At 45.3% G+C, this 26,212-nt stretch overlaps 1 protein-coding gene across 3 annotated transcripts in view; it reads left to right on the top strand.

Moving 5' to 3' along the window:
* FBXO16 (F-box protein 16) overlaps positions 1-26,212 on the top strand; it is a 75,680-nt gene that overhangs the window by 9,241 nt on the left and 40,227 nt on the right. For all 3 annotated transcript variants that reach the window (XM_075598666.1, XM_075598664.1, XM_075598665.1), the window contains exons 4-6: positions 15,837-16,043; positions 19,389-19,553; positions 21,327-21,538. In XM_075598666.1, the coding sequence (XP_075454781.1) occupies positions 15,837-16,043; positions 19,389-19,553; positions 21,327-21,538 (584 nt within the window). The remainder of the gene's footprint in view (positions 1-15,836; positions 16,044-19,388; positions 19,554-21,326; positions 21,539-26,212) is intronic.

Raw genomic sequence — 26,212 nt, 5'->3', positions numbered from 1 at the left:
GACATAGTAACGTGACGTCACGTGACCCCGCGGCGTCATTTGACACCGGAGTCATGCAGGGGAGGGGGCGCGAGCAGGGGGGGGAGACCTGGCAGTGGGACGCAGGAATAAAACTTTGTGCACCCCTGCTCTAAGGTAATCTCAGGAAAATTGTACCAAACAATTACCATGCTGTGAAATATTATTTAACCAGACCTTCTTCAAAATCAAAACCCTATTAATGTAGCATATATTGGAGGAGTTTCACTAAACTGCAATAAGGTGTATCCAGGGTGGCCACCTTCTATGGCAGGCTAACCCGGAGACTGTTTGCAATAAAAATGTTTACATTTATTTATCTCATTTATATATTTATTTCTCTTACAGACGGCATCTCCCGGTATCCTCTCCTCCTGCAAGGTCCAGTCAGCATGGCTCCGCGACGTCAAATGGCGTGCATTGCCATGATAACGTGACGTCACTTGGTATAAAATTGCCATGACAACGGGACGCATTATGGTGCCGAGGCGTCACGTGCTGCCCCATTGTCATGGCAATGGAACACCGCGTGACACTGTGATGTCACGTAGCTTCCCATTATCATGGCAACACAGCGCCATTTGACATAGCGCAGCCATGTTGACGGGATTTGCAGGGGGAGATGCCATCCGGAGATTTTGTTGGGTAAACCCGTAGTCTGGAGATATGTGGCCAAAACCCATAGTCTCCGGGTCAAACCCGAAGTGGTGGCAACCCTGGGTGTATCAGAGTTTGATCCTGTGATAACTGCCATTCAAGTCAATGGCAGTTAACTCAGGATCAAGCTGCAATATCCGATATCAGAGTATAGTGAATCCCAGCCATAGTACTCAGCGCAGACCTGGCATCGTCAACATTTCTCGCTTGCGTAGCAATCACAAAGTCCCTCTCTTCCCCTGATGTCACAAACAGAAAAGCAGAGCTTCTGGAGAGCTGTGGACTTGATCGCATCTAGAAATCAGCAAAAACAGTTATGACCCACTAAATGTTACCAGGGCCACAGGTGTGCCAGCCTTTGTGAGACCCAGTGGATATTATTAGGGCACTCTAAAAAATAGCATCACCACTACCTTCCTAGCCATACTTAACTGCTTCCTGAGGCCAGAAAGTCATTTGCATCAATCTTTGTACCTACTCTGAAGCTGAAATAAACGTCCGGTATCCGTAGGGTTGCCAGGTGTCCCGTATTGAACCAAACTGTCTTGTACAGGTAAACCCCGTTATAACGCGCCTCGTTATACCGCGATTCGGTTATAACGCGGTTTTCCCGTGGCTCCCGTTTTTTTTTGCACACTGCACACACTGCACACACTCTCACTGCACACACTGCACACACACTGCTCACTGCACACACACTGCTCATTGCTCACACTGCACACACTGCTCACACTGACACACACTGCACACACACTGCTCATTGCTCACACTGCACACACACTGCTCATTGCTCACACTGCACACTGCACACACACTGCTCATTGCTCACACTGCACACACTGACACACTGCTCATTGCTCACACTGCACACACTGCACACTGCACACACTGCACACTGCACACACACACACACACACACCCCCCTCCCAATACACATATACATAAATCAGCCTTACCTTGGGGATGATTGCTGCGGCATGTGGCTGCAGGGGGGGGGGGGGGCGCTGCGTGCCGGTGGGGGTGGTGCTGCGGTGGAGGGGGGTGGTGCTGCGGTGGAGGGGGGTGATGGCTGCGGGGGCCCCCGATGCTGCGGGGGCTGGTGGGATGGCCCGGTGCAGCGCGGGCAGTCAGGTAGGTGGGGGTAGGTTGGCGGTACGGCCCGGGGCGGGGGGTGGGACGTCATTGTGCCGTGGGGGGGTGGCGCGGCCCTGCGCTGCGGCGGAGTGGCAGGACGACCCTGCGCTGCGGCGGACTGGCAGGACGACCCTGCGCTACTGCGGCGCGAGGGCCCTGTGCTGCGGCGGGGGGGGTGAGCGGTCTTCCAGAGACTGTACTTTTCCGGTTTATTACCCCTCCCATCTCCTGTCCCGCGGGCTGTCACGCGGTGACAGGGGGAAGCCGGGACTGGAGGGGCATCCCCCCTCCCATCTCCTGTCCCGCGGCTTGTCACGCGGTGACAGGGGGAAGCCGGGACCGGAGGGGCATCCCCCCTCCCATCTCCTGTCCAGCGGGGTGAAGGGGTGAAGATGCGCTGATGCGGCGGCCATTTTTTTTCCCCGCGACCCCGTTACTAACGCGGTGGTCTCGGGGTGGACCCCGAGGACCGCGTTATAACGGGGTTTACCTGTATTTGGACACTCTGTCCAGTAAACAATTAGAGGTAATACTGGACATGTATGTGTCCGGTATTACCTCTCTGGACATAGTGACCTGACCGGCCCTGCTGCTGGGTAATGCAGCCAATCAGGAGGTGGTGTCAGGAGCCTGAGGGTGGGGCCAAGGAGAGGAGGAAGCAGCATGGAGCAAAGAGAGAGGTGTGTGTGTCTCTCGAGCGTGTGTGTCTCAAGCATGTGTCTCGAGTGTGTGTGTGTGTGTGTCTGGAAGGCATCACACCTTTCACCATTGTGTCCAGTATTTTTAGAGAAGCCACCTGGTAACCCTAGGTATCCGGTATGTTATCTTCAAGTGACTCCCTGCAATGTATTTTCTTTTACTCATTTAAGTTGGCCTGAAAAAAATCTATTGAAGCCAAGCTGAATTCTTTGTCTAGAATTAGTGTAATTAATGCGTTAGTTTCTCCTTCCTGGCCATATTTAGATAAGTGGCCCAGCAGGCTGTATTGAATATGGTTACATCTAAACCAGGGCACTGCAACCCCCAACTACAAAAGAGTTTAAAGGGCATTATACTAAGTCCCTTAATCCTCCTGTGATTTAGTCAATGCATACAAATACTATCCTTTCCCTTTCAGAAGTTTTGCTCTAAAATCTCCTCTGCCAATACAATAAAGTGAGAAGGAAAGAAAGAAAAAGGTGGGAAGATACGAAAGGGAATTTAAGGAAGGAATGAAGAAAGAAAGAGAAATCACGATGAAAGAAAGAAAATAGATGTATTTCTTTGCAAATTATCTTGTTAGGGCTCATATTTACTACGCAGTGCTATGCCATAAGACACCATCTACATCTATAGGGGTCATATAACCAGATTTCCCCGGTAAAAAAAACTGGACCATGTTTAGTGCTACATTTTACACTCATTTTTAGACAGTTTTATTTTATTTATTTATCAAATGTTTTACCAGGAAGTAATACATTGAGAGTTATCTCTCGTTTCCAAGCATGTCCTGGGCACAGAGTTATGATGACAGATACATGGTTACAAACACACAGTTACATTAAGTGAGCAGGGTTATACATTATATACAAGACATTGCATGCACTGTAAGAGATAATATATATTATAGGCGTATGTAACAGTTACAGACCAGATTAAAATGTCAGACAGCTTTAGTTTTGAAAGAACTTAGACTGGTGGCGGCTGTGAGGGTCTCCGGTAGATTGTTCCAGTTGTGCGGTGCACGCATGATGTCACATTGCGTCCCGTTGTCATGGCAATGTGGCGTCATTTGACGCCGCACAGCCACGTTCATAGGACTTGGAGGAGGAGTTGCAGGAAATTGCCGGGAGACGCCGCCGCAGCAGGTCAGAGATTTTTTTTTTTTTACATTTTTCTAGAGTAGTAGGTGGCAACCCTGGGTGCACGGTAAGAGAAGGAAGAGCGGCCGGATACTTTGCTGAACCTTGGCACCATGAACAGTCTTTTGGAGTCAGATCTCAGGTGATAAGTGCTGCATGTGGTAGGAGTGAGGAGCTTGTTCAGATAGATGGGTAGCTTGCCCAGAAAGTATTTGAAGGCAAGACAGGAAAGGTGAACTTTGCGCCTAGACTCAAGTGATGACCAATCTAGTTCTTTGAGCATTTCGCAGTGATGTGTGTTGTAGTTGCATTATAGGACAATGCGGCATATTCAGTTGTAGAGGGTATTAAGTTTGATACGGTGAGTTTGGGGGGCCGTGCCATATACTATGTCCCATCAGTCTAGGCATAGGTTTTGGATGTCAGTGTTTCAATGTGCAACCCAAATGTTAAATGGGAGTCAAACCATATGCCCAAATATTTGAAATTAGTAACAGGGCCTAGGATAGTATTAGATAGTATTTTGAGTCCAGTTGTGGGACAGTTTTTTTCATTGCATTTTCTGTTGCTTTTCCCAAGAAAATATATTTATTTTGGAATCTTTGTATCAAGCAAACAGTATTAATAAGTGAAGTGTTCCGATAATCTGCTATAGTATCCTCAAAGGAACTATTTACAGACATAAGTTGTGTAAATGCAGAATGTTGCCTGTTGTCCCAATGCATTTCATTGGTTAACTCCTCCTGCTACTTTCCCGGCAGGCCTAACCACCCACCCTTGGGCAGCTACCCCCTTAATCCACCCCCTCTGCCCCCAATAAACAGGCTATTCAGGTTTAACCCCTTCGTTGCCTTAGCGGCTAACCGCTAAGGAAGCTATTTTTGTTTTAATTTGAATACTAGTGTACGGGAGCAGGGGGGTGTCCGGAGCTGAACCGCATTGATTTCAGGTTCAGGGCCCCCCTGCTTCCACAGTTGCATTCCCCGTTATGGGGTGCCGGTATCCCCATGAAATGTTTAAATCTCCAGCGTCACGTGACCAGGACATTTAAACGCATAGGCGATACCGGCACCTGATACCGGGGGCCTGTATCTCGGGAAGTAGGGGGTCCCTGGACCTGAAATTAAAGCGGTTGAGCTCCGGAGTCCCACTGCTCCCGTACACTAGTATTCAAATTTAAAAATACACTTTCAGAATACAGTGATAACACAAATGACAAACCATTCGGCGGGAACATTCCAAACCGTTTGAGATAATGTAAAGAGGGTTAAGGCTGCACTCCACAAATAAGATAAAACATATACAGTTTACCGGTGCTGCTGGTTCAAGGAAGTACCTGCCAGGCAAAATCCAAAGTACACTTAGGAAAAAAGGGGATCCAGCGCTCCACGGATTTCTAAATAAACAAATTTATTGTGCCACACTTAATGCCACTTTAGTGTGGCACAATAAATTTGTTTATTTAGAAACCGTTTCAGATGGCACAAAGTTATCAAACCTACTAGAATGATGCCCTATTTATCAAAGTCAACAATGTCTAAATATTTTTCAAAGTTCCTGGTGATGGAACTGGGGTGAGGCAGGTGCAGAAAAAAACGTTACCAGATTATTCAAAGGAAAATATTCTATTGCTTTAATTTATTTTAAAACATTGTTGCTAAATCTGGCGCTGTATTTTGCTCTAATATCGTCCATGTTTTCCCAACTTTGATGAAACAATCCCACATTGAGATTTTTCTGGCATTTTCCCTAAGCGGTTTCCTAAAGGTTTTCCCATAATGTTTTAGACCAGATCTTGTGATCTTCACCATGAGCTTTTAGAAGACCTGCCAAATGAACCAAAAGAGTGTGTTTTATGCCAATTTGGGGGCCCCCTTTCAACACAACAATTAAGAGCAATTTTTAGAAAATACAAGGCAATATTTTGCTTAAGATATCAGTTGGGTACTTTTTACCACCAGGTGTGAGCTGGTCTAAAAAGCAGAGCAAACTTCTCACATTACTTCATAAGCCATCAGGATGGCAAATCCAGTCTTCCTATGGCCAGGGCAAACTCGGAAAACAATTAACAAGAAAAAACTAATAACATTACTAAATGACTCCCCTAGAACCTCTTTTGTGTTTTAAACTTGAACATTGTTTAACTTACGGCTTTGAGATCTACTCATTCTATAATGATTCTTTGAAAATTCTTTAAAGTTCTGCTAACACAGAGGTAAAGTGTAAAAGTTTCCCAAATTGATTGCTTTCCTGCAGCTTAATCAAGACGAGCAAACATTTGTTGAGTAAACCTATTCAGACTGTGGTTTCCAAGTCTATTAGATGAAGTGGACATAGGTGTAGTTACATTACAGGGGAGTAGTTTCTATGCTTTGTACATGAGCACTAAACTCTTTGTATGTCACTGATACATCATAGGTGGATTTCTTTTACATTGCTTATCTTTTCACTATCCCCGTTTTCAGTTTCTGTTGCTTTCCACTGTCTAAGCCGTGTCGCGTGATCATTAATATATGCACAATTTTTTTTTCAACAAATACAGAAAGGCTTTCTATATTTGAGTGTATTTAACCCCCTTTGGGATTACAATATGAGTGTAAGGGGTTAAAGGGTTTGAAGGAGTTAGATATTGAACACCTGCCCCCTCAGAAAGTATGTTGCAAAGTGATCAGGCAGGGGCCTGTCCACACCCAGCTTCTGGAATATGCTGGGTGGGTCACCCGGTCTAGGGTGACTCAGCAGAGGCCTAGAGACATGGAGTGGGAGATAGGGTATAAATAGAAGGAGAGAAGAACTCCACCCTCAGATCCCAGGAGGAGATACAGTGGAGGGGTCTCACCTGTATATTGAAATGTAAATAAGTAGTATAGAGTGGGCATTACCTTTGTTTTACAGATTGGGAGGTGCCCTTGGAAGTTACTGTAGGCTCCTTAGAATAAGAGAAACAGTGCAGAGCCGTACAGGCTCCCAGAGGGGAGGCCTGTGTCCAGGGCAGGCTGGGATGTTTTGCGGGGCTAGGTGCAGGGACATGTGCAAGGCCATGGGTCTTACCTTCTCCAGTGGCATCATCTGGCGGCATCTCCTCTTCCCAGCATCTCCCCATGCATGGTCCTGTCATAATGGCGCCAGAACATCCAATTGGGTGACGTCACGGTGCCATGAAGCGTCCCATTGTCATGGCAACGTGATGCCGCATGGTGTTGCGACATCACGTGATGTCCCATTGTCGTGGCAACGTGACGCCATTGGACGTTACCGAGCCATGATGACGGGACAATGCAGGAGGAGATACCAGAATATGCTGCCGGAGAAGGTAATAGTTACAAAGATTGTGATCCACCAACAATCAGTTTAATTGACGTGGGGGAGAGCGCAGGGCCTCTGTAACCGTGGGGCTCGAAATAGTGGCATTGACGGCACCAGCATCACGCTGGCCCTGCCTGTGTCCCCTAGGGGTTACCCAAATAGTAGCCCTGGGACTGGCATGGAGAAGCCGTAACATGGAACTCTTGATTCATTGCTGAGGTGAGTATACTCGGGGAATAATGGGTGAAGCACCCTTAAAAGGATTTACCCCTGCCACCCCAGCACTGAAGCATGCATATGGGATGAGCAGGGCAGAAGAGATCCAGATCTCCTTAGCAAAGAGAAAAGAATAGTGACTTGTGTCCGAGGATGCCCTCCTGTTGTGAGCATCCCAGGGGAGTATAAGGTGAGCCCCAAGAGAAAGTGACTCCTTCTGCCATCCTAGCACTTAAGCACTACTACAAGGATGGTCAGTAAGTTAGAGAACTAAGGTCTGGTTGACCAAAGAGATAGCAGGGTAGCCCAAGCAGGGACCCAGAAAGTATAATGAAGGTAAGTTACAAGAGAAAAAAAGCTATCTTGTATGTCTAAGCCAATACATACATAGTTACATAGTTATATAGTAGATGAGGTTGAAAAAAGACATACATCCATCAAGTTCAACCTATGCAAAATTTAGACGACAGACACTTTATCCTATATTTGTATTTACAGTATATTGATCCAAAGGAAGGCAAAAAAAAAAAAAACCCAGTGAAATGTCATCTAATGATATCTCATAAGGAAAAACTAAATTCCTTCCTGACTCCAAGAATTGGCAATCGGATTACTTTCTGGATCAACATCCTTCCCATGTTTACTTATTTGGTATATCCCTGTATACCTTTCCTTTCTAAAAAGATGCCCAACCGTTTTTTGAAAAAATCCATTTAATCTGCCATCACTGTAAAGAACCCTTTCCTTTGTTGCTGGTGAAATCTCCTTTCCTCCAACCTTAAGGGATGACCCCGTGTCATTTGTACTGCCCTTGTGATGAATAATTATTTTGGAAGCTCCTTGTATTGTCCCTGAATATATTTGTATATAATTATCATATCCCCTCTTAGACGCCTATTTTCTAATGTAAACAAATCTAATTTAGCTAGCCTCTCCTCATACGTCGGATTATCCATCCCCTTTTTTAACATGGTGGCTCTTCTCTGCACTTTCTCTAGTTTCATAATGTCTTTTCTATGGAGTGGTGCCCAAAATAGTATTCCATATTCAAGGTGTGGTCTTACTAATGCTTTATTAAGGGGCGTCATTATGTTTACTTCCCTTCCATTCATTGCCTGTTTAATGCAAGATAAGATCTTTGGCTTTGCAGCTACTGCATGACTTTGGGCATTATAGCTAAGCCTGCTGTTTACAAGCACTCCTAAATCCTTCTCCATCAAGGATCCTCCTAATTTGTCCCAATTTAATTTGTAAGGTGCCTCTTTATTCTTGTTTTCCAAATGCATAACAGTACATTTATCTGTATTAAACCTCATCTGCCATTTGCCTGCCCAAGTTTCCAGTCTATCCAAATCCTTCTGGAGAGAAATGACTTCCTGCTCTGATTCTACTACCTTACACAATTTTGTGTCATCAGCAAAGACGGAAACTTGGCTCTCGATGCCAACCTCAAGGTAATTAATAAACAAGTTAAAATGCAGGGGTCCCAGTACCGATACTTGAGGTACTCCACTCACAACTTTAGCCCAACCTGAAAAAGTACCATTTATTACAGCTCTCCGTTGTTCTTTCCTTCAACCAGTTTTAAATCCAGGTGCAAATATTTGTACCGAGTCCAATTTGCTTTATTTTGTACACTAGCCTCTTGGGTGGAACTGTATCAAAAGCTTTTGCAAAATCTAATAGACCACATCAACTGCATTACCCTCGTCTAAATTCCTACTTACCTCCTCAAAGAAACTAATAAGGTTAGTTTGGCACGACCTATGCTTCATAAATCCATGCTGACCATTGCTAATAATTTTGTTTTCTATTAGGTATTCCTGAATATTATCCTGTACTAAACCTTCAAGTAGTTTCCCCACTATTGATGTCAGGCTTACAGGTCTGTAATTCCCCGGTTGTGATCTAGCTCCCTTTTTAAATGTAGGCACCACGTCTGCTTTACGCCAACCTTGTGGTACTGAGCCTGTGGAAATGGAGTCCTTGAATATTAAATGTAATCGTTTGGCTATTACTGAGCTTAACTCCTTGGGAACTCTTGGATGTATGCCATCGGGGCCAGGTGACTTATTTACTTTAATTTTATCGAGCCGCCTATCCATTTCTTCCTCAGTTAACCAAATGTTCATTAATATAGAGGTTGTGGCTTCCTCCTGAGGCATTACTATTGCAATTGATTATTCCCTGGTAAACACAGAGGGAAATAATTTGTTTAATACCTCTGCTTTTTCCTTATCTCCAATAATTTGCCTGCCCATCTCACACTGAAAGGGTCCTATATTTTCTTCTAACTTCTTTAACTTCAACTGTTCAAGGAATGTGCCTCTCCAGGAATGCAGTAATGCACCTGGGAAAGAAATTGTACTAGCATGCGATGTAAATAAAGACCATCTTGTTCATAACTATAAAGTTCCTGGCACCCATCTTTTCTCCATCATGGACCCACAACCCTGATAAGGTAACACACTGAGGAAGCCACATATATAGTTTATCCGATGTAAACTCCCAATGCAGCCAGGCAGGGAGGGTTTACATGTATAACCTAGGAAGTTAAATAAACAGATTAGGGCACTTAAGGTGAGAAAAATGAGGATAGGTTGATAGTGAAGAATAAAGGTTCAGAGAACGAGAAGCCCTCCCATACAGCGTAGAATACAGTATGAGAAAGTGAGAAGTTGCTCTATAAACTTGTTCTGGAATTTTTTCTGACACTGCAATATATCATTTTAGGGTTAGTTTAGTAGCACCTGGGATACAAGTGGAGAAACTTAGTTGACAAATATATATATAATATATATATATATATATATATATATATTCAAAGTGTAAATTTTATTTAAAAGAGCAGTTCTACCTTGCTCCTCTTTTTTATATAGGTGGGAAGAAGGGGGTATCTGAAGCTGAAATTAACACAGTTTAGCTCCTAGCACCCCTTCTTCCTACCTATGTAAAAATGGTTTAAAAAAAAAAAAACCCAGGCTGGTAGAACTGCTCCTGTAATATGTACTTTCTGTTCATGTACATCATTGTGAAAGTTGTTTTCTAGTTGGCAGAAAACTTTTGGGTTGTATATTCTGTGATACTTCTTGATGTGCAGTCCAAAGGTAGGATTTTGGGTTGACATATCGTAAATTAGAAAAACAATGTTAAATGGTAGAAGGGCAGTGTATGGCTTTGTAAACTGTTCAACTGGTGAGTGTATCATAATAGTAGGCACTGTGGCCCATATTTAGGCTCAAGTGAACCCAAGTGATTTAGAATGGCGCTTAAGACACTAAATACAAGCGATAGATGGTGAGTGATTAAATAAAATAAGTGTAAGGTGAATACAGACAAAAAATCTCAACCTCCAGAGGGAATGGTACAAATTCCCTATAACAAGTAGATGCATCCAAGGATTGAAGGGAGCATATGTCCGGAACACCCCAAAATATAAAATAGAAAATTCTAGTGCAATACAGCCATAACAGTGTGAAATTAAAGGATAGATCTTGGCTCTTACGAAGAACCTACTTACAAGAAGTAGGATATAAACCAGCAGTGACAGAAGACCATCTGACAGCTTACTCCAACAGGTGAGTGGATCGTGGTATGTCTCAGGGAGACTCCCTGAGACATACAGTACCATGATCCACTCACCTGTTGGAGTAAGGCTGAGTCCTAAGCGCTGACCCGTGCTGAGGCGCGCTGACGCTTGTCAGTGAGCCCCTGCAGCCGCAATGAGAGCGGCTTTAGCAGGGGCTCGTGCATGCGTCCGCAGCTGTTAATTTTTTTTTAGTTTGAGCGCTCACGGGAGTATAGGGCTGGTCACGTGAGCGGTTCACCCAATGAGGGCGAACCAGCTCCGTGACGTCACTGGCCCGCCCCCCGACATGCCCCCGGACGGCGCGGGAACTAAGGCCAGGGAAAGCACCCGCCTTCCCTCAGGCTCAGCGCGCCTCCGCACGGCTGCAGTCACCATGGACTCAGCCTAAGCTCTCGGACGGTCTTCTGTCACAGCTGGTTTATATCCTACTTCTTGTAAGTAGGTTCTTCATAAGAGCCAAGATCTATCCTTTAATTTCACACTGTTATGGCTGTATTGCACTAGAATTTTCTCTTTTATATTTTGGGGTGTTCCGGACATATGCTCCCTTCAGTCCTTGGACGCACCATATTTAGGCTCGTAATATACTGTGCGCGGGCGCGGGTGCGTGCCTGTGCGAACACGCATGCACATGCTGCACACTTTTTGTAGCGACATGCTGGGAAGGTACTGTGTGTGTTTGTGTGTGTGTATGTACACACACACACACACACACACACACACACACACACACACACACACACACACACACTTACTTAAATAAGATTTTTAAAAGAAAAGAAAAACATGTTTGATAAAAAAAAATATTTGTGCACTTGTGCATTTGTGCATTTGTGCACACACATACACACACATACATATATACACACACACACATACACACACACATATACATACATTTCAGTGGCGGCCGGTTCCACGCACACTGCCATGCGCGCACGGTCCTATTATAGAATGGCTAACTAACCTAAGCCAACTATAAATGCCGCGTGCGCACGGCGCAGCAAGCGCCCACACTATAGAACAGCCCTTACTCAGCAGTGCTACTCCATAAGACACCTTCAGGCCTTTTAAAGAGAATGTGCCACAAGGTGTCTTCCGGCGCCAGAAGACACCGAAAATAGCACCGCTTATTAAATATCGCCCCTTATCTATAGATCTGGGTGCTGTACTATGGATTAAAGGTCTGCCCATGCTTTAAATATAGTGTCCAAAACATGTATGGAAACCAATGTTTTAGTCCTGCAGACTCGATTGCGGGACAGAAACGTTGGCCTCCTTTGTCATTTAATAAATTGCTCAATACTTGATTTAAATGTCATTGGTCAGCAGCCACCCATATATGTTTTGGGACATTACATGGCTGTGTTCTTTTACTTTTTCCCAAATAGTTATACGGTGTAAAAAGGCGCTCTCCTGTTAGTTGATGCATTTTGAGGTTTTTGAGTTACCACTAACCTTACTAACTATTTATCATTCAGAAAAAAAGCAATCAACTTGCTTCTTGGTTCCAATTTTTATTCGTGTCTCTTTCCATCTCACCTCCTGTCTGTCTGTCTGTCTGTTTCGCTATTTTTTCTCTCTCGTCCTTCTCTTATAACTGTCCCGGTAAACCAATGTAGACTGCCAGACTAGTAGAGCGCTGACAATCAGTGTTTCATGCTAGAGCTATCAGAGAAGATAAAAACAACCAGGCACACTTGTCAAACACTAGAAACTTAAATAGAAACTTCGGGTATATTTATATTGCCAGTCAGTGTTTCAGATGTAGCAAGCATTATTAGCCCCGTTAAGGCCTGGGACCCGCTGCGCTCGTTGGCGCAGGCGGCAATGTAGCGAGTTCCCCACCAGCAGGGGAATCCCGGTCCCCACTGGCTGCACAGCTGACTACACGCTGTGGCGCGTCAGCCGCTAGGAGACACAAGAGAATGGTGTTTCCTAGCTTCGACGCGTCACGTGGTGTGGCTGTGAGCCAATGGGGAGGGGAGGCTGCGGGAGGAGGAGAGGCTTCGGGGAGCGGGGAGGAGTGTGGAGTGAAAGCAGCGTGAGTGCCTGTCTCTGTCTGTGTGTGTGTGTGTGTGTGTGTGTGTGTGTGTGTATGTGTGTGCCTGAGTGCGTGCGTGCCTATCTCTGTCTGTGTGCCTGTCTGTGTGTCTGTGTGTGTGTGTGTGTGTGTGTATGTATGTATGTATGAGTGCCTGTGTGTGTGTGTTTTTTTTACTTACCTGCAGCCCGTGGCAGCCCGTGGAGGGAGGGGGGGGAAGAGTAGCGGGTCCCTCCGCTCAAGCCACGCCCCCCCTCCCTGTCAATCCTCCCACTCCCGCCCACCTCCCGCTCCGGCCCCCCACGTCATGGCCGCGCCCCCTCACGTCATGGCCGCTTCCCCCCCCCCGACCCGTTTGGCCACGCCCCCCCGCTACTACTGAAGTTTCCTGTAGACCGCAGATCGCGGTACAGCGAGTTGCACGCGCCGCCGGCAAGCAAGCCAGCCGTGCGGACGCGTGCAACGGGACCTTAGCCTAAGGCGGAATAACACAAGAAATAACACAAGAAATATTGCGTGCATTAAGGAGATTGCAACCCGCAGAAAGAAACAAATAAAGGGGTTAGAAAAACAGCTGCATAAGTGAGAACACAAAAAAAGCCTCAATAAACAGGTAGAAGTGCATGACATAATAATAATAATAATAGCATGTTTTTGGATATCGCAGCTAGTTATACGTAGCGCTTTACAGAGACATTTTGCAGGCACAGGTCCCTGCCCCGTGGAGCTTACAATCTATGTTTTTTGATGCCTGAGCCACAGGGAGATAAAGTGACTTGCCCAAGGTCACAAGGAGCCGACACCGGGAATTGAACCAGGCTCCCCTGCTTCAAACTCTCAGTGCCAGTCAGTGTCTTTTACTCACTGAGCCACTCCCTCTCCCATAAAAATACCACATTTTATTATACAAGATGTATGTATTTTGGGTCTGGTTATAGCCACTTCCAGCTTCACACTGCAAAAGCCAGTAATCAACCTCACACTGATGAGACCAAAATGTTTGAAACACTGGTATGTGAGTAGGTTTACTGGCTATGTACTTCTTTAACCCAAGCTGTGTTGAAAAGATGTGTAATACGGCAGGTAGAAGCTTATAGGGACCTGTAACAGGGACTTATCACCGTTTGAGAGAAATTGCCTCTTAATCCAGCAGCAAGCTGGTTAATTGCACACAGGCAATCAACCAGACTCCACCTGGCTGATTAGGACTCTGAGAAAAGCCTAATGTGAGAAACAGGAGAGAGATTTTCCTTAGCTCACAATTGGGCTGACATAAGGAGAAGGAGGACTAACCAGAGTTTTTCCTAAGCATACAACTATTCTGATAGAGGAAAAACCCAACTGTTATTCCTGGGAGCGGTTGGACTGCAAAAACCTACAACAACAGAAACAGATAAGAGGCTTTCTTGTTGGACTGTTGTATATATGTATATATATAGATATGTTTTTGGGACTGGGAACTGGCTTAACCAGCCAGCCATAGATAGGGCATATACAGTACTGTCTAGCTATTCTCCAAAGGGGAGCAGGTTTTTCTTTTATGTTTTGTGTTTACAGTGTTTAATTGCACTCTAAAACGGTCTCCATTTGCATACCTCTGCACACATCTCTTACAGGACCCATGTTAAAATAGACAATAAGCAAACAGTGACACATTGTGAGTGCTCATTTACATATAATTTCCCAGAATCCCTGGCTGCAGTGGAAGCAGTGTATGCTAAGTGATAATGGGGAAGGGCAGGCTTGCAGAACTGTCTTAGACATGTGAATGTGCTCACAAGTGGTATTTTTATTTGTTAGTACAGGTGGTCCTCGCTATCCGTCGTTCTGCTATTATCTGGCGAACGGATTATCTGACGCCAGATAATCCATTCCGCAGAACACATTATCCGATGTCGGAACGGATTATCTGACACTCACCGCCGCAGATTAACGTTGGATTCGCAATCCGACGTTTTGCTATCCAACGGCGGTTTCTGGAATGGATTCCAGCGGATTACCGAGAACTGCCTGTATTGCCTTTGAAAACTTTCAGAGAACCCATTATTTATAAGAATTGTACCAGAGTGGGGGTGATGTATCAACGTTTCACTAGTGTGAACTAGTACAGCAATGGTGCAAAAGCTACCTTCATAATTGTAAACAATGACTTTTTTTTTAAGGTTAATTGGGTAGTGTTTTTCTGTACCAGCGTAACTCTGATATATGACCCTAATTGTACTTGCAAAGTATAATGCCTCAGCACTTAGCTGATTGACACTATCTCTGTTTTTACAAAGGAGGTAATTAATTACAAATCCATGTGTGTCCAGAAAAGCAAACTGATATGTAAGGTGTATACTAAATGTATCACATACCCACCTGGTAAATCTGAACAATAGATGGTGATGTGTCATAGTCAGGCGGCTTCAATAGAAAAGATTGGTGATTAAATCTACTAAGTAGAAATAGTCAAAGAAGACGCTAGCCATCCTTCTCTCTAAAGCAGAGGTGCTCAACTCCAGTCCTCAAGACCCCCACAACAGGTCAGATTTTAAGGATATCCCAGCTTCAGCACAGGTGACTGAATCAGTGGCTCAGCTGAAGCTGGGATATTCTTAAAACCTGACCTGGGGGGCGGGGGTGGAGTTGAGTACCACTGCTCTAGAGAACTGAGACCTAAAATGCGATACATTTTTTTGGACATTCACTATAATTTAAGTTTCTGACCTTGTTATCTATTAATAATAGTTTATATTCCTCTCCAAAACACCAGCAGAGAAAATTCTACTTATTCTCATCTTGATTAATACTGATTGTTAGAATACTGTGGCAATGTCGAAAAATTCACTTGGGAGTAGGATAGAACCCCTCAAATTACATTAGCAATATTTATCGATAACCATAGAGGAAACGTGACACCATTGACATGCCACTAAGAAGGCTCTAACAGATAGGACACAAACTTTGACACAAAACTCAGAAGCAAATAAATAGTGATATGTTAGTTTAATTATATGAACTGTAATCAGGTTTTTTTTTTTTTTTTTAGTATGACAAGTGGTCAGATGTCCAGAGGCGAAGGATCCTGTGCGACCTCTTTGAAAGATGCACCATGGCACAACTGAGGTTCTGTAGCAAGCAGCTGCAAGAAAAAGTCTCAATGGAGTCCCTGGATTTCACCACAATGCTACCAAGAGTGTTGTCTTTGTATATTTTTTCTTTCTTAGACCCACGGAGCCTTTGCCGCTGTGCACAGGTGAGTAGCGGGTGAAACAGACAGGTACAAAGGGATCCTGTTCTTTTAGAACATTGGTGAGCTGCATGTGGCCCTCGGGGGACTTCACCTGTAGCCCCCAACTAGAGATGGGCGAAACTGTCGAAATCCGTTTCCTGGAATCATTTTGACAAAATCTGCACACTAAAATCCGCATGCGGATTGCATACTTAAAGATCCGGGCAGATTCATTCCAATCCGCCAGTGACTAAAATCCGGACAGATTTTTATTAGAATCCGTGTGCGAATTCTCTCTCTTCTCATCAAAAATTCATCCGGGTACGGACTGTTCTTTGCCTCTGAAAGAAAAAAAAAATGTAGATTTCGGATTGCTCTTTTGGAGAGTGATCCGCGGATCAAAGGAACCGATCAATACAAGGCGGATCCAACTCTGCAAAATAAATTTGCCCATCCCTACCCCTAACTGCGGATCCACCTAGCAGCCCGCTCTTCTCTCTCCAGTTCAGATGGAGTGGAGATGTTGCAGGTGTGGATTGCAGCTTCTTCCTGCTCCTTCAGCTGTCTAATGACAATGCTAATCTCTAGTTCCTGGTGTAAGTCAAGGAGTGGGACAGTATTAATCAGTGTGCCAGCATGAAGAAGTTGACTGGAGGGAGTGAGGAGAAGGTCCTAACTCATGGCTGTAATGTCCCTACTGCTGGTAATATGTGTCCCTTTTGAGGGCACATGCAGGCCTTGAGGTATATCATGTGGCCTGCCACTGTTTTAGATGTAACCCTGTTTGCCCCACCCAATCTCACATAGGGTCTCCTAGGGGAAATGCTACTCTGGTTACATGGCTTTGTGTGGTGCATACCTGCTGGTAACAGGGGGCCCTTGGTCTCCCGCATGATGGTAAAGGGGAAACAGGACAGGCTTCTGGGGTCTTGCCCAAATTCTACTCACGGGTGCAGCGCCTTCATCTTGTGCAGCCCCCAGCTGTATGGGGTGAAGTATCTGAAAAAGAACTCTCCTCCTCCTCCTCCCAATATACTTCAGTCTCAGGCAGGAGGTATTTTATAAAAGCACAGGGTACTTTATTTGATCTCCTTGATTCAGCAGCAGTCTCAGATCACAGCAGTTGAAGGTCTCCACCCTCAGAATGTCCCTGAACACACTCCAGCCAACGGCACCAAGAGTGGTTCTTGCTCTTCCTCTTTTCCCTGGTGGAATAGCAGGTATGGTTAACCCACACTCCCCGGAGGGAGGCCTCAAGCTTGCCAGAGCCCTGACAGCTTGGTACGGGTAACCTTGCCCCTCTCACGGTAGGGACAGACTGGCTAAATCAGGAAGTGCCATGCATTATGTACAGCTCCAGTAAGCTCCACCCCTGTGTCTCTAATTGGACACAAGGCCTGATGACACTACCTTCACTGACTCACTGCACTGCATGTGTGGGGAAAACCCATGATTACTCCTGGCAACTGCCCTTACCAGGTATCACTTCCAGGAGGAGGACAGACCTATAGCCCCAAAACTACCCAGGGCTACATAGAGAATAGTTAATTTGAATGAAAACAAAAGCAATGGTCAAGGTATCCTTTCAAAACGTGTGATGCTGGGCTTGAATTCAGGATAGAACGATCCCTTTGAACATGTTTTATGGTATAACAGAAACTTTTCACCATCACACTCCGACCACTGCATATGACAGTTAATTTCTTACAACTTTTTATTTTACATTTTCAATTTACTTTGAATAAAAGATGAACCATTTAAACAGTCATTTGTACAAACAGTTTTCAAAGACAACAATTTTTTTTTATTAAGTCCACAAAGAAGAAAGGAAAGAAATGTAAAAAAAAAAAAAAGGGACGGGAGAGAGGGGCGAGGTAAAATATGGAGAGTGAAGCTATCTATTTTATCTAAATAAAATAAATTACAAATAATACCAAAGGGGCAGTGCAACAGGTTTAATCACCCGTTACGTGAACAATTTGCTTCACTTTCTAACGAACACCGAAATTCCGTATTTATCTGTCATTTGTTGCTTTCCACCCTCAACTCTATGGCTAATGGTGATGTGAAGCAATTCTAACAAGAAGGGAGTAAGTGGGTGACACTTTGTGGAGCTTCATGTTCCACCATCAGTCTAATGATAACAAACGTTCGATAACAAAAAGTGGTATTGAACGGCGCTTCCACAAAAAAAATCAATTAGGTTAATTAGGGAATATAGTAATAGCTTGAATTTTTGTAAATATATCTGACACTAATAAAGTAATAAGCAAAAAAATAGAAGGAGCACACAAAAGATTTTGGTGGTGTCAAAGACTACCTAGTGTATTTATACATCAGAGTCAGTACAGGTAACGTTTCTAGACACTAGGTCCCTTCCTCAGACCAAATACCTCGAGGTGTTTGGTCTGAGGAAGGGACCTAGTGTCCAGAAACGTTACCTGTACTGACTCTGATGTATTAATACACTTGGTAGTCTTTTGACACCACCAAAATCTTTTGTGTGCTCCTTCTATTTTTTTGCTTATTACTGTCACATAGGATCCAGCTTTGGGACGCCGGGATCAACAGGAGGTAAGCACCAAAAGTGAATTTTTTGTTTACATTTTGGCTATAAGCAGTGGTGTGCCATCTATATCTTCTTTTATACTGACACTAATAAAGTGATATATGTGAAAAATATATAATAGTTCTTGGGTGATGGAAAATGCTCAGACAACCTCCGGTGGGGACTTTTTTTCTAAGAAGTCCCTAACCTCTCCACAAATTCCAGAGGGAGCACGATCAACCCAGAAAAGAAAGAAAAATATAGCGCGTACAAATATATAAAGTTGACTTTTTGAGAAATCTTGGCTCTTATAGATATCCTACTTACAATGTGTAAGTTTCAATAAAGCATCCAAAACTGTGGCAATGTACTTTCTTCTTGTGTTGATGGTTTTCTTAGTGGGAGTGTACAGTACCTCAGGGTAAACAAACAGAAGAGATCATGGTGGAGATCAAACATGTCATTTTATATATAAGAGCCAAGATTTCTCAAAAAGTCAACTTTATATATTTGTCTGCACTGTATTTTTCTTTATTTTCTGAGTTGATCGTGCTCCCTCTGAAATTTGTGGAGAGTTTATACATTGAAAAAAAACTTTAAACACTAGAAACATTAAAGTATAAAAAAATTATTAGAAAATACTTGTTTGATTTTTTTAAAATTTGGCATCAGTCACTTAGATTTAGCCCATTAAAAACATATCACTGCCAATTCACTTTGGTCCTGAGTTGGTCTTCCCCTTTCACAAACATAATTATTATTGTTGTACTACTGTAGGTGATCTGTTGTTTTACATGTATCTGTTGTTACTGTCTATATAGGTGAGCTGGCACTGGAAGAGTCTAACAGAACTAGATCAACTGTGGATGCCAAAGTGCCTGCGTTTTGGTTGGTACATCAGCTTTTCTCCCACCCCATTTGAGCAGGGTATTTGGAAGAGGCACTACATAGAGATGGTAAAGGAACTGCACGTCACAAGACCAAAGGTACAGTATTTATATTCCCTGAAAAGTGCTTGACTTTTAGTAACCCGGCAGCATTAGAAATCTCACCACTTAGAACTGTGGAATATATTTGCACGTTATAAATAAATCATAAAAAAATCCAGATAAATCTAAAACGTGTAAGCATATATTTGTGGCGTGCTACATCAATAAATGACAAATTCCTGAATGGACTATAGAAAAGGTTAATTGAAAGGTGACATGAACAGAAATATGTTTGTCAAACTGTTTTATTAGTGGTACCTGTGACACATTACTTTGACAAGTACACATTTCCTGTCCGTCCGTAAAAACAAAATAAAAAAAACTTTTCATTGTCCATGTCAGTAAACATTTGTATACTGTCTGTGGTGACTTCCTCTTCTTTTCTTTCTTTATTTTTACGTACAGAGACATAGTCCTATATTTCTACCTTTTTCAGGGATGGTAAAATCTTGCTATTAATTTCCTCCATTGTAAATATATTTTCTGTCTAACAATTCAATAGAATTTTTAAGTAGAGATTGTAAACATAGAAACAGGGTGCTGACTGTTTTAAAGAATACTTTGCCTTTAGAGGGATTGCACGTTTCGGATGAGCAATGTTGTATTGTATTGTATTGTATGTCTTTATTTATATAGCGCCATAAATGTACATAGCGCTTCACAGTAGTAATACACGTTATAATCATATAAATAACAAATAATATATATAACAGGTCATGGGAATAAGTGCTTCAGACATAAAAGTAACATTAAGGAAGAGGAGTCCCTGCTCCGAGGAGCTTACAATCTAATTGGTAGGTAGGGAGAACGTACAGAGACAGTAGGAGGGAATTCAGGTAAGTGCATCTGCAGGGGGCCAAGCTTTATGTATCATGTGTCCAGGATTATCCAGTGGTATTCATATGCTTCTTTAAGCAAGTGTGTCTTAAGGTGTGTTATTTTAATAGTGTGTTGGTCCTTCGTAGAAGTAAATGGGTACTTTCTGATCACACACAAATGCTCAGATATAATAAATATCCTAGCATGGCTTACCCTGAAAAACGTGTTTACACTCTGGGTTTCTTGGCCTGTGTTTCATGGAAAAGAGATTTGCCTGCAGAACATGTATTGAACTAGACCAGTGAACTAATGTTGTTGGTACAACAATGGTATTTTTATTTGTGTAATCTTATTGTGTTCCAATATTGCTATTGTTACCAAATGTGAAATCACTCCATTTTTTTTTAATGCTACAGCTTTGAACACATCTGTAACTAAAATAAATACTGTGCATCTGTAGTCAGACACTAGTGCCTCAAACTCGACTGGCAAGATAGAGGTACAGATGAGGTATGGAACAAAAGGTACCAGTACCTGGTCCCTTTTTATATAAACAAGATAGTTAGTGGGTTTGCTAATCTAGTTACGATTGAAATATATATAATCATACATACCGCTTTTCTTGTATCATTGAATGATTTCATTAACATATAATAAAATGAGTCAATATTAATTAATAATAATAAAAAAAAAAATCCAACATTGCTAGAAACCTGGCCCTGTAATTGAAGAATGTATCAATTGTATCTTGTTTTTGTTACAAGTTTAAAAGCTTGCTTTGTTGTTCTGCTTTCCTAGTTCCCCTGTCATAGGATTAAACACTTTTTTGCCTTCCTGCGACAAACATAATTAAATGGAGAAGTCCATAATCATAAGCAGCACATGAAGGAATAAACACAGAGCTTTCATGTTCATGGTGGCTAGTGATACTAGGACTGTTTCCCCCTTTAGACTCCGCCAAAGGATGAATTTGTGGTTATTGATGTTCAACCAATTGCCAAAGATGTTTTGGATATGAAGCTGTCCTCTTCCTTCTCTCATCACTCAAATGGCAAAGGGAAAAATGACCTTCCACCGTGGCGCTCCTCTGATAAGCACCCGACGGACACTCTAAGATTCAACTACCTTGATAACTACGACCCCATTGAGCAAGCTAGGCAGGCGTAAGTAAGACATGTTCCAATTAAAATAGGCTCCTTTTCTATGTCCTGCTTTAACCAACTGGCATTCAAGGGTTAATTTGTTTTCCAATTCATAATCTTAAGGGCAATTGCAGCTTTAATTAAACCTATTCTGGATGTAAACTCCATATCAGAATGTATGTGATGTTCATCTACCTGTGTTTTGACTACAAGCAGTTATCTAAATCGTATGCAGCAATTTAAGGACTTCTCATTGTTTTCACATTTATATGTGTCAGTTGCTAACAGAGAGATGATAGCATTTATCTAATAATCATTCTTTATAAATGAGAAACCTTCCCTTACCATGGCGGGTATATAAAACTACTCCTGTCTCACTTATGTTTGTGTAAAAGCTCTCCTACAAAGTGCCATAAAGCAGACTAATGTCAAGGAGACCCTTGATATTACTAAACTCAATGAATGCTTATGTATTGTTGAAGTCTCTTATATTCGGTGCAGACAGGTGAGAGGAGCATTATACTGGATTCCTTGGTATTCTTAGACCTCTCTATCTTCAGGCCTCAACATTGAACAAAACCGCCACTACACGTGTGATAAGAGTGACGGATGAGAGCCAGTTGTTCCTGCTGATTGTGTTAGATCTGTCAGCAGCCATTTAGAACATGATTCATACAACTTTGCCTTATTATCTGTGGACCACAACTACATTGTTTGAGCAAGCCAAGTGACAGTAACTTTGGTGGGAATTCTGGTCATGGTAGAATCGCCTGCTCTGCGGAGTGCTGAAAGGAGCAGGTTCTGTGATCATAGAACATACAATGTGATGGAAGAGACGGACCACTTGGTTCAGTCTGCCCATTTTTCCGACCTACTGTAAAACCTAAGGCCCTATTTGAGCCTTCCTTTCTCTCAACTTTAGGACTTAGCCTTATGTCTATTCCAAGCATGTTTGGATTCCTTTTCTGTATACAGTACTATTAGTTCCTATCACCTCTGTTGGGAGACCCTCACAGCCGCCACCAGTCTAAGTTCTTTCAAAACTAAAGCTGTCTCACATTTTAATCTGGTCTGTAACTGTTACATACGTCTATAACATATTATCTCTTAGGCTGCGCTTATAGTCCTGGCTACAGTGACGCGACGCTGACTTCACGCTGCGGTTGCTGCAAAAATCAAATTGAAGTGACTTCCAGTGATCGCGACCAAGCGACCAAAATACATTTGTTTTGACGTAAAGTCGCTGTCGCCATCACTGGCAATACAAGTGCAGCATTACTGTGCATCCAATGTCTTGTATATAATGTATAACCCCGCTCACGTTATGTAACTATGCATTTGGAGCCATGTATCTGGCATCATTACTCTGTGCCCAGGACATACGTGAAAACGAGAGGTAACTCTCAATGTATTACTTCCTGGTAAAACCTTTTATAAATAAATAAATATTCCACGAATCCACCACTGGTCGCATGAAGAATTCCTCACATTTCCCCTTAGCCTGCCACTCTCCAGCTTCAGCATGGCCTCTTGTTCTAGCACATCTCTTTATCTGAAATATACTTCCCTTTTTTACTTTGTTGAAAAATGTTATGTATTTTAAAGTTTCCATAATATCCCCCTCTCCCTTCTATCATTATAATTGGTATGGGTATTGATCTTCTCCTGATAAGTGATACGCTGTATAACATGCACTTTTTTAGTAGCCCGTCTTTCCACAATCTGCAATTATTGTATATCCTTCTGGAGATATGGGGGCTATTATTTGGAAGCAGAGCTGACGTTGTACCAGTATTGTGAGCAGGGGCAGACAGGAAGGCAATTGCACTGACAGGGCACTCTGATTTTAGAGATTAGGGATGGCAGCTCTAATGAAGAGAGGAAACCGCAGTAACATAGGGTGTGCGGAAGTGTGTGCCACTCACGGTGTGTGCAGGAGTGTATCCCGCTCAGGGTGTGTGGAAGTGTGTGCTGCTCAGGGTGCGTGCGGGAGTGTGTGCCGCTCAGGGTGTGTGGAAGTGTGTGCTGCTCAGGGTGCGTGCGGAAGTGTGTGCCGCTCACGGTGTGTGCAGGAGTGTATCCCGCTCAGGGTGTGTGGAAGTGTGTGCTGCTCAGGGTGCGTGCGGGAGTGTGTGCCGCTCAGGGTGCGTGGAAGTGTGTGCTGCTCAGGGTGCGTGCGGAAGTGTGTGCCGCTCACGGTGTGTGCAGGAGTGTATCCCGCTCAGGGTGTGTGGAAGTGTGTGCTGCTCAGGGTGCGTGCGGGAGTGTGTGCCGCTCAGGGTGTGTGGAAGTGTGTGCTGCTCAGGGTGTGTAGTAGTGTGTGGTGCTCAGAGTGTGTAGGAGTGTGCGGTGCTCAGGGTGCATGCGGGAGTGTGTGCCGCTCAGGGTGTGTGGGAGTGTGTGCTACTCAGGGTGCGTGCGGGAGTGTGTGCCGCTCAGGATGTGTGGAAGTGTGTGCCGCTCAGGGTGTGTGGAAGTGTGTGCTACTCAGGGTGTGTGGGAGTGTGTGCCGCTCAGGGTGCGTGCGGGAGTGTGTGCCGCTCAGGGTGTGTGGAAGTGTGTGCTGCTCAGGGTGTGTAGGAGTGTGTGGTGCTCGGAGTGTGTGGTGCTCAGGGTGCATGCGGGAGTGTGTGCCGCTCAGGGTGTGTGGGAGTGTGTGCTACTCAGGGTGCGTGCGGGAGTGTGTGCTACTCAGGGTGTGTGGAAGTGTGTGCAACTCAGGGCGTGCGGGAGTGTGTGCTACTCAGGGTGTGTGGGAGTGTGTGCTGCTCAGGGTGCGTACAGGAGTGTGTGCCGCTCAGGGTGTGTGGGAGTGTGTGCTGCTCAGGGTGTGTGCACAAGTGTGTGTGCTGCTCAGGGTGCGTGCGGGAGTGTGAGCACTTAGGGTGTGTGGGAGTGTGTGCTGCTCAGGGTGTGTGCACAAGTGTGTGTGCTGCTCAGGGTGCGTGCGGGAGTGTGAGCCGCTTAGGGTGTGTGGGAGTGTGTGCTGCTCAGGGTGTGCGGGAGTATGTGCCGCTCCGGGTGCGTGTGGGAGTGTGTACCGCTCAGGGTGTGCGGGAGTGTGTGCCGCTCAGGGTGTGTGCAGGAGTGTGTGCCATGCAGGGTGCTTTCGGCAATGTGTGCCGACAGGGTGTGCAGAAGTGTGTGCCGCTCACGGTGTGTGCAGGAATTTGTGCCGCTCAGTGTGCGTGGAAGTGTGTGCTGCTCAGGGTGCGTGCGGGAGTGTGTGCCGCTCAGGGTGCGTGGAAGTGTGTGCCGCTCAGTGTGCGTGGAAGTGTGTGCTGCTCAGGGAGTGTGCGGGAGTGTGTGCTGCTCAGGGTGCATGCGGGAGTGTGTGCCGCTCAGGGTGCGTGCGGGAGTGTGTGCCGCTCAGGGTGCGTGGAAGTGTGTGCCGCTCAGTGTGCGTGGAAGTGTGTGCCGCTCAGGGTGTGTGGGAGTGTGTGCCACTCAGGGTGTGTAGGAGTGTGTGGTGCTCAAGGTGCGTGGAAGTGTGTGCTGCTCAGGGTGTGCGGAAGTGTGTGCCGCTCAGGGTGCGTGGAAGTGTGTGCTGCTCAGGGTGTGCGGAAGTGTGTGCCACTCAGGGTGTGTGGAAGTGTGTGCCGCTCAAGGTGCGTGGAAGTGTGTGCTGCTCAGGGTGTGCGGAAGTGTGTGCCGCTCAGGGTGTGTGGGAGTGTGTGCCGCTCAGGGTGTGTAGGAGTGTGTGGTGCTCAGGGTGCGTGCGGGAGTGTGTGCCGCTCAGGGTGCGTGGAAGTGTGTGGTGCTCAGGGTGCGTGCGGGAGTGTGTGCCGCTCATGGTGCGTGGAAGTGTGTGCTGCTCAGGGTGTGCGGAAGTGTGTGCCGCTCAGGGTGCGTGGAAGTGTGTGCCGCTCAGGGTGTGTGGGAGTGTGTGCCGCTCAGGGTGTGTAGGAGTGTGTGGTGCTCAAGGAGCGTGGAAGTGTGTGCTGCTCAGGGTGTGCGGAAGTGTGTGCCGCTCAGGGTGCGTGGAAGTGTGTGCTGCTCAGGGTGTGCAGAAGTGTGTGCCGCTCAGGGTGTGTGGAAGTGTGTGCCGCTCAAGGTGCGTGGAAGTGTGTGCTGCTCAGGGTGTGCGGAAGTGTGTGCCGCTCAGGGTGTGGGAGTGTGTGCCGCTCAGGGTGTGTAGGAGTGTGTGGTGCTCAGGGTGCGTGCGGGAGTGTGTGCCGCTCAGGGTGCGTGGAAGTGTGTGCTGCTCAGGGTGCGTGGAAGTGTGTGCCGCTCTGGGTGCGTGCGGGAGTGTGTGCTGCTCAGGGTGTGTAGGAGTGTGTGGTGCTCAGGGTGCGTGCGGGAGTGTGTGCCGCTCAGGGTGCGTGGAAGTGTGTGCTGCTCAGGGCGTGTGGAAGTGTGTGCTGCTCAGCATGCGTGCGGGAGTGTGTGCCGCTCAGGAGCGTGCGGGAGTGTGTGCCACTCAGGGTGTGTGGGAGTGTGTGCTGCTCAGGGTGTGTGGAAGTGTGTGCTGCTCAGGGTGTGTGGAAGTGTGTGCCGCTCAGGGAGCGTGCGGGAGTGTGTGCCGCTCAGGGTGTGTGGGAGTGTGTGCTGCTCAGGGTGTGTGGAAGTGTGTGCTGCTCAGCATGCGTGCGGGAGTGTGTGCCGCTCAGGGTGCGTGCGGGAGTGTGTGCCGCTCAGGGTGCGTGCGGGAGTGTGTGCTGCTCAGGGTGTGTGGGAGTGTGTGCTGCTCAGGGT

This window comes from Ascaphus truei, chromosome 4 (assembly GCF_040206685.1).
Source record: "Ascaphus truei isolate aAscTru1 chromosome 4, aAscTru1.hap1, whole genome shotgun sequence".
NCBI lineage: Eukaryota > Metazoa > Chordata > Amphibia > Anura > Ascaphidae > Ascaphus > Ascaphus truei.
Note: the sequence above shows the minus strand (reverse complement) of the source record. Positions and strands in the feature narration are given on the sequence as shown.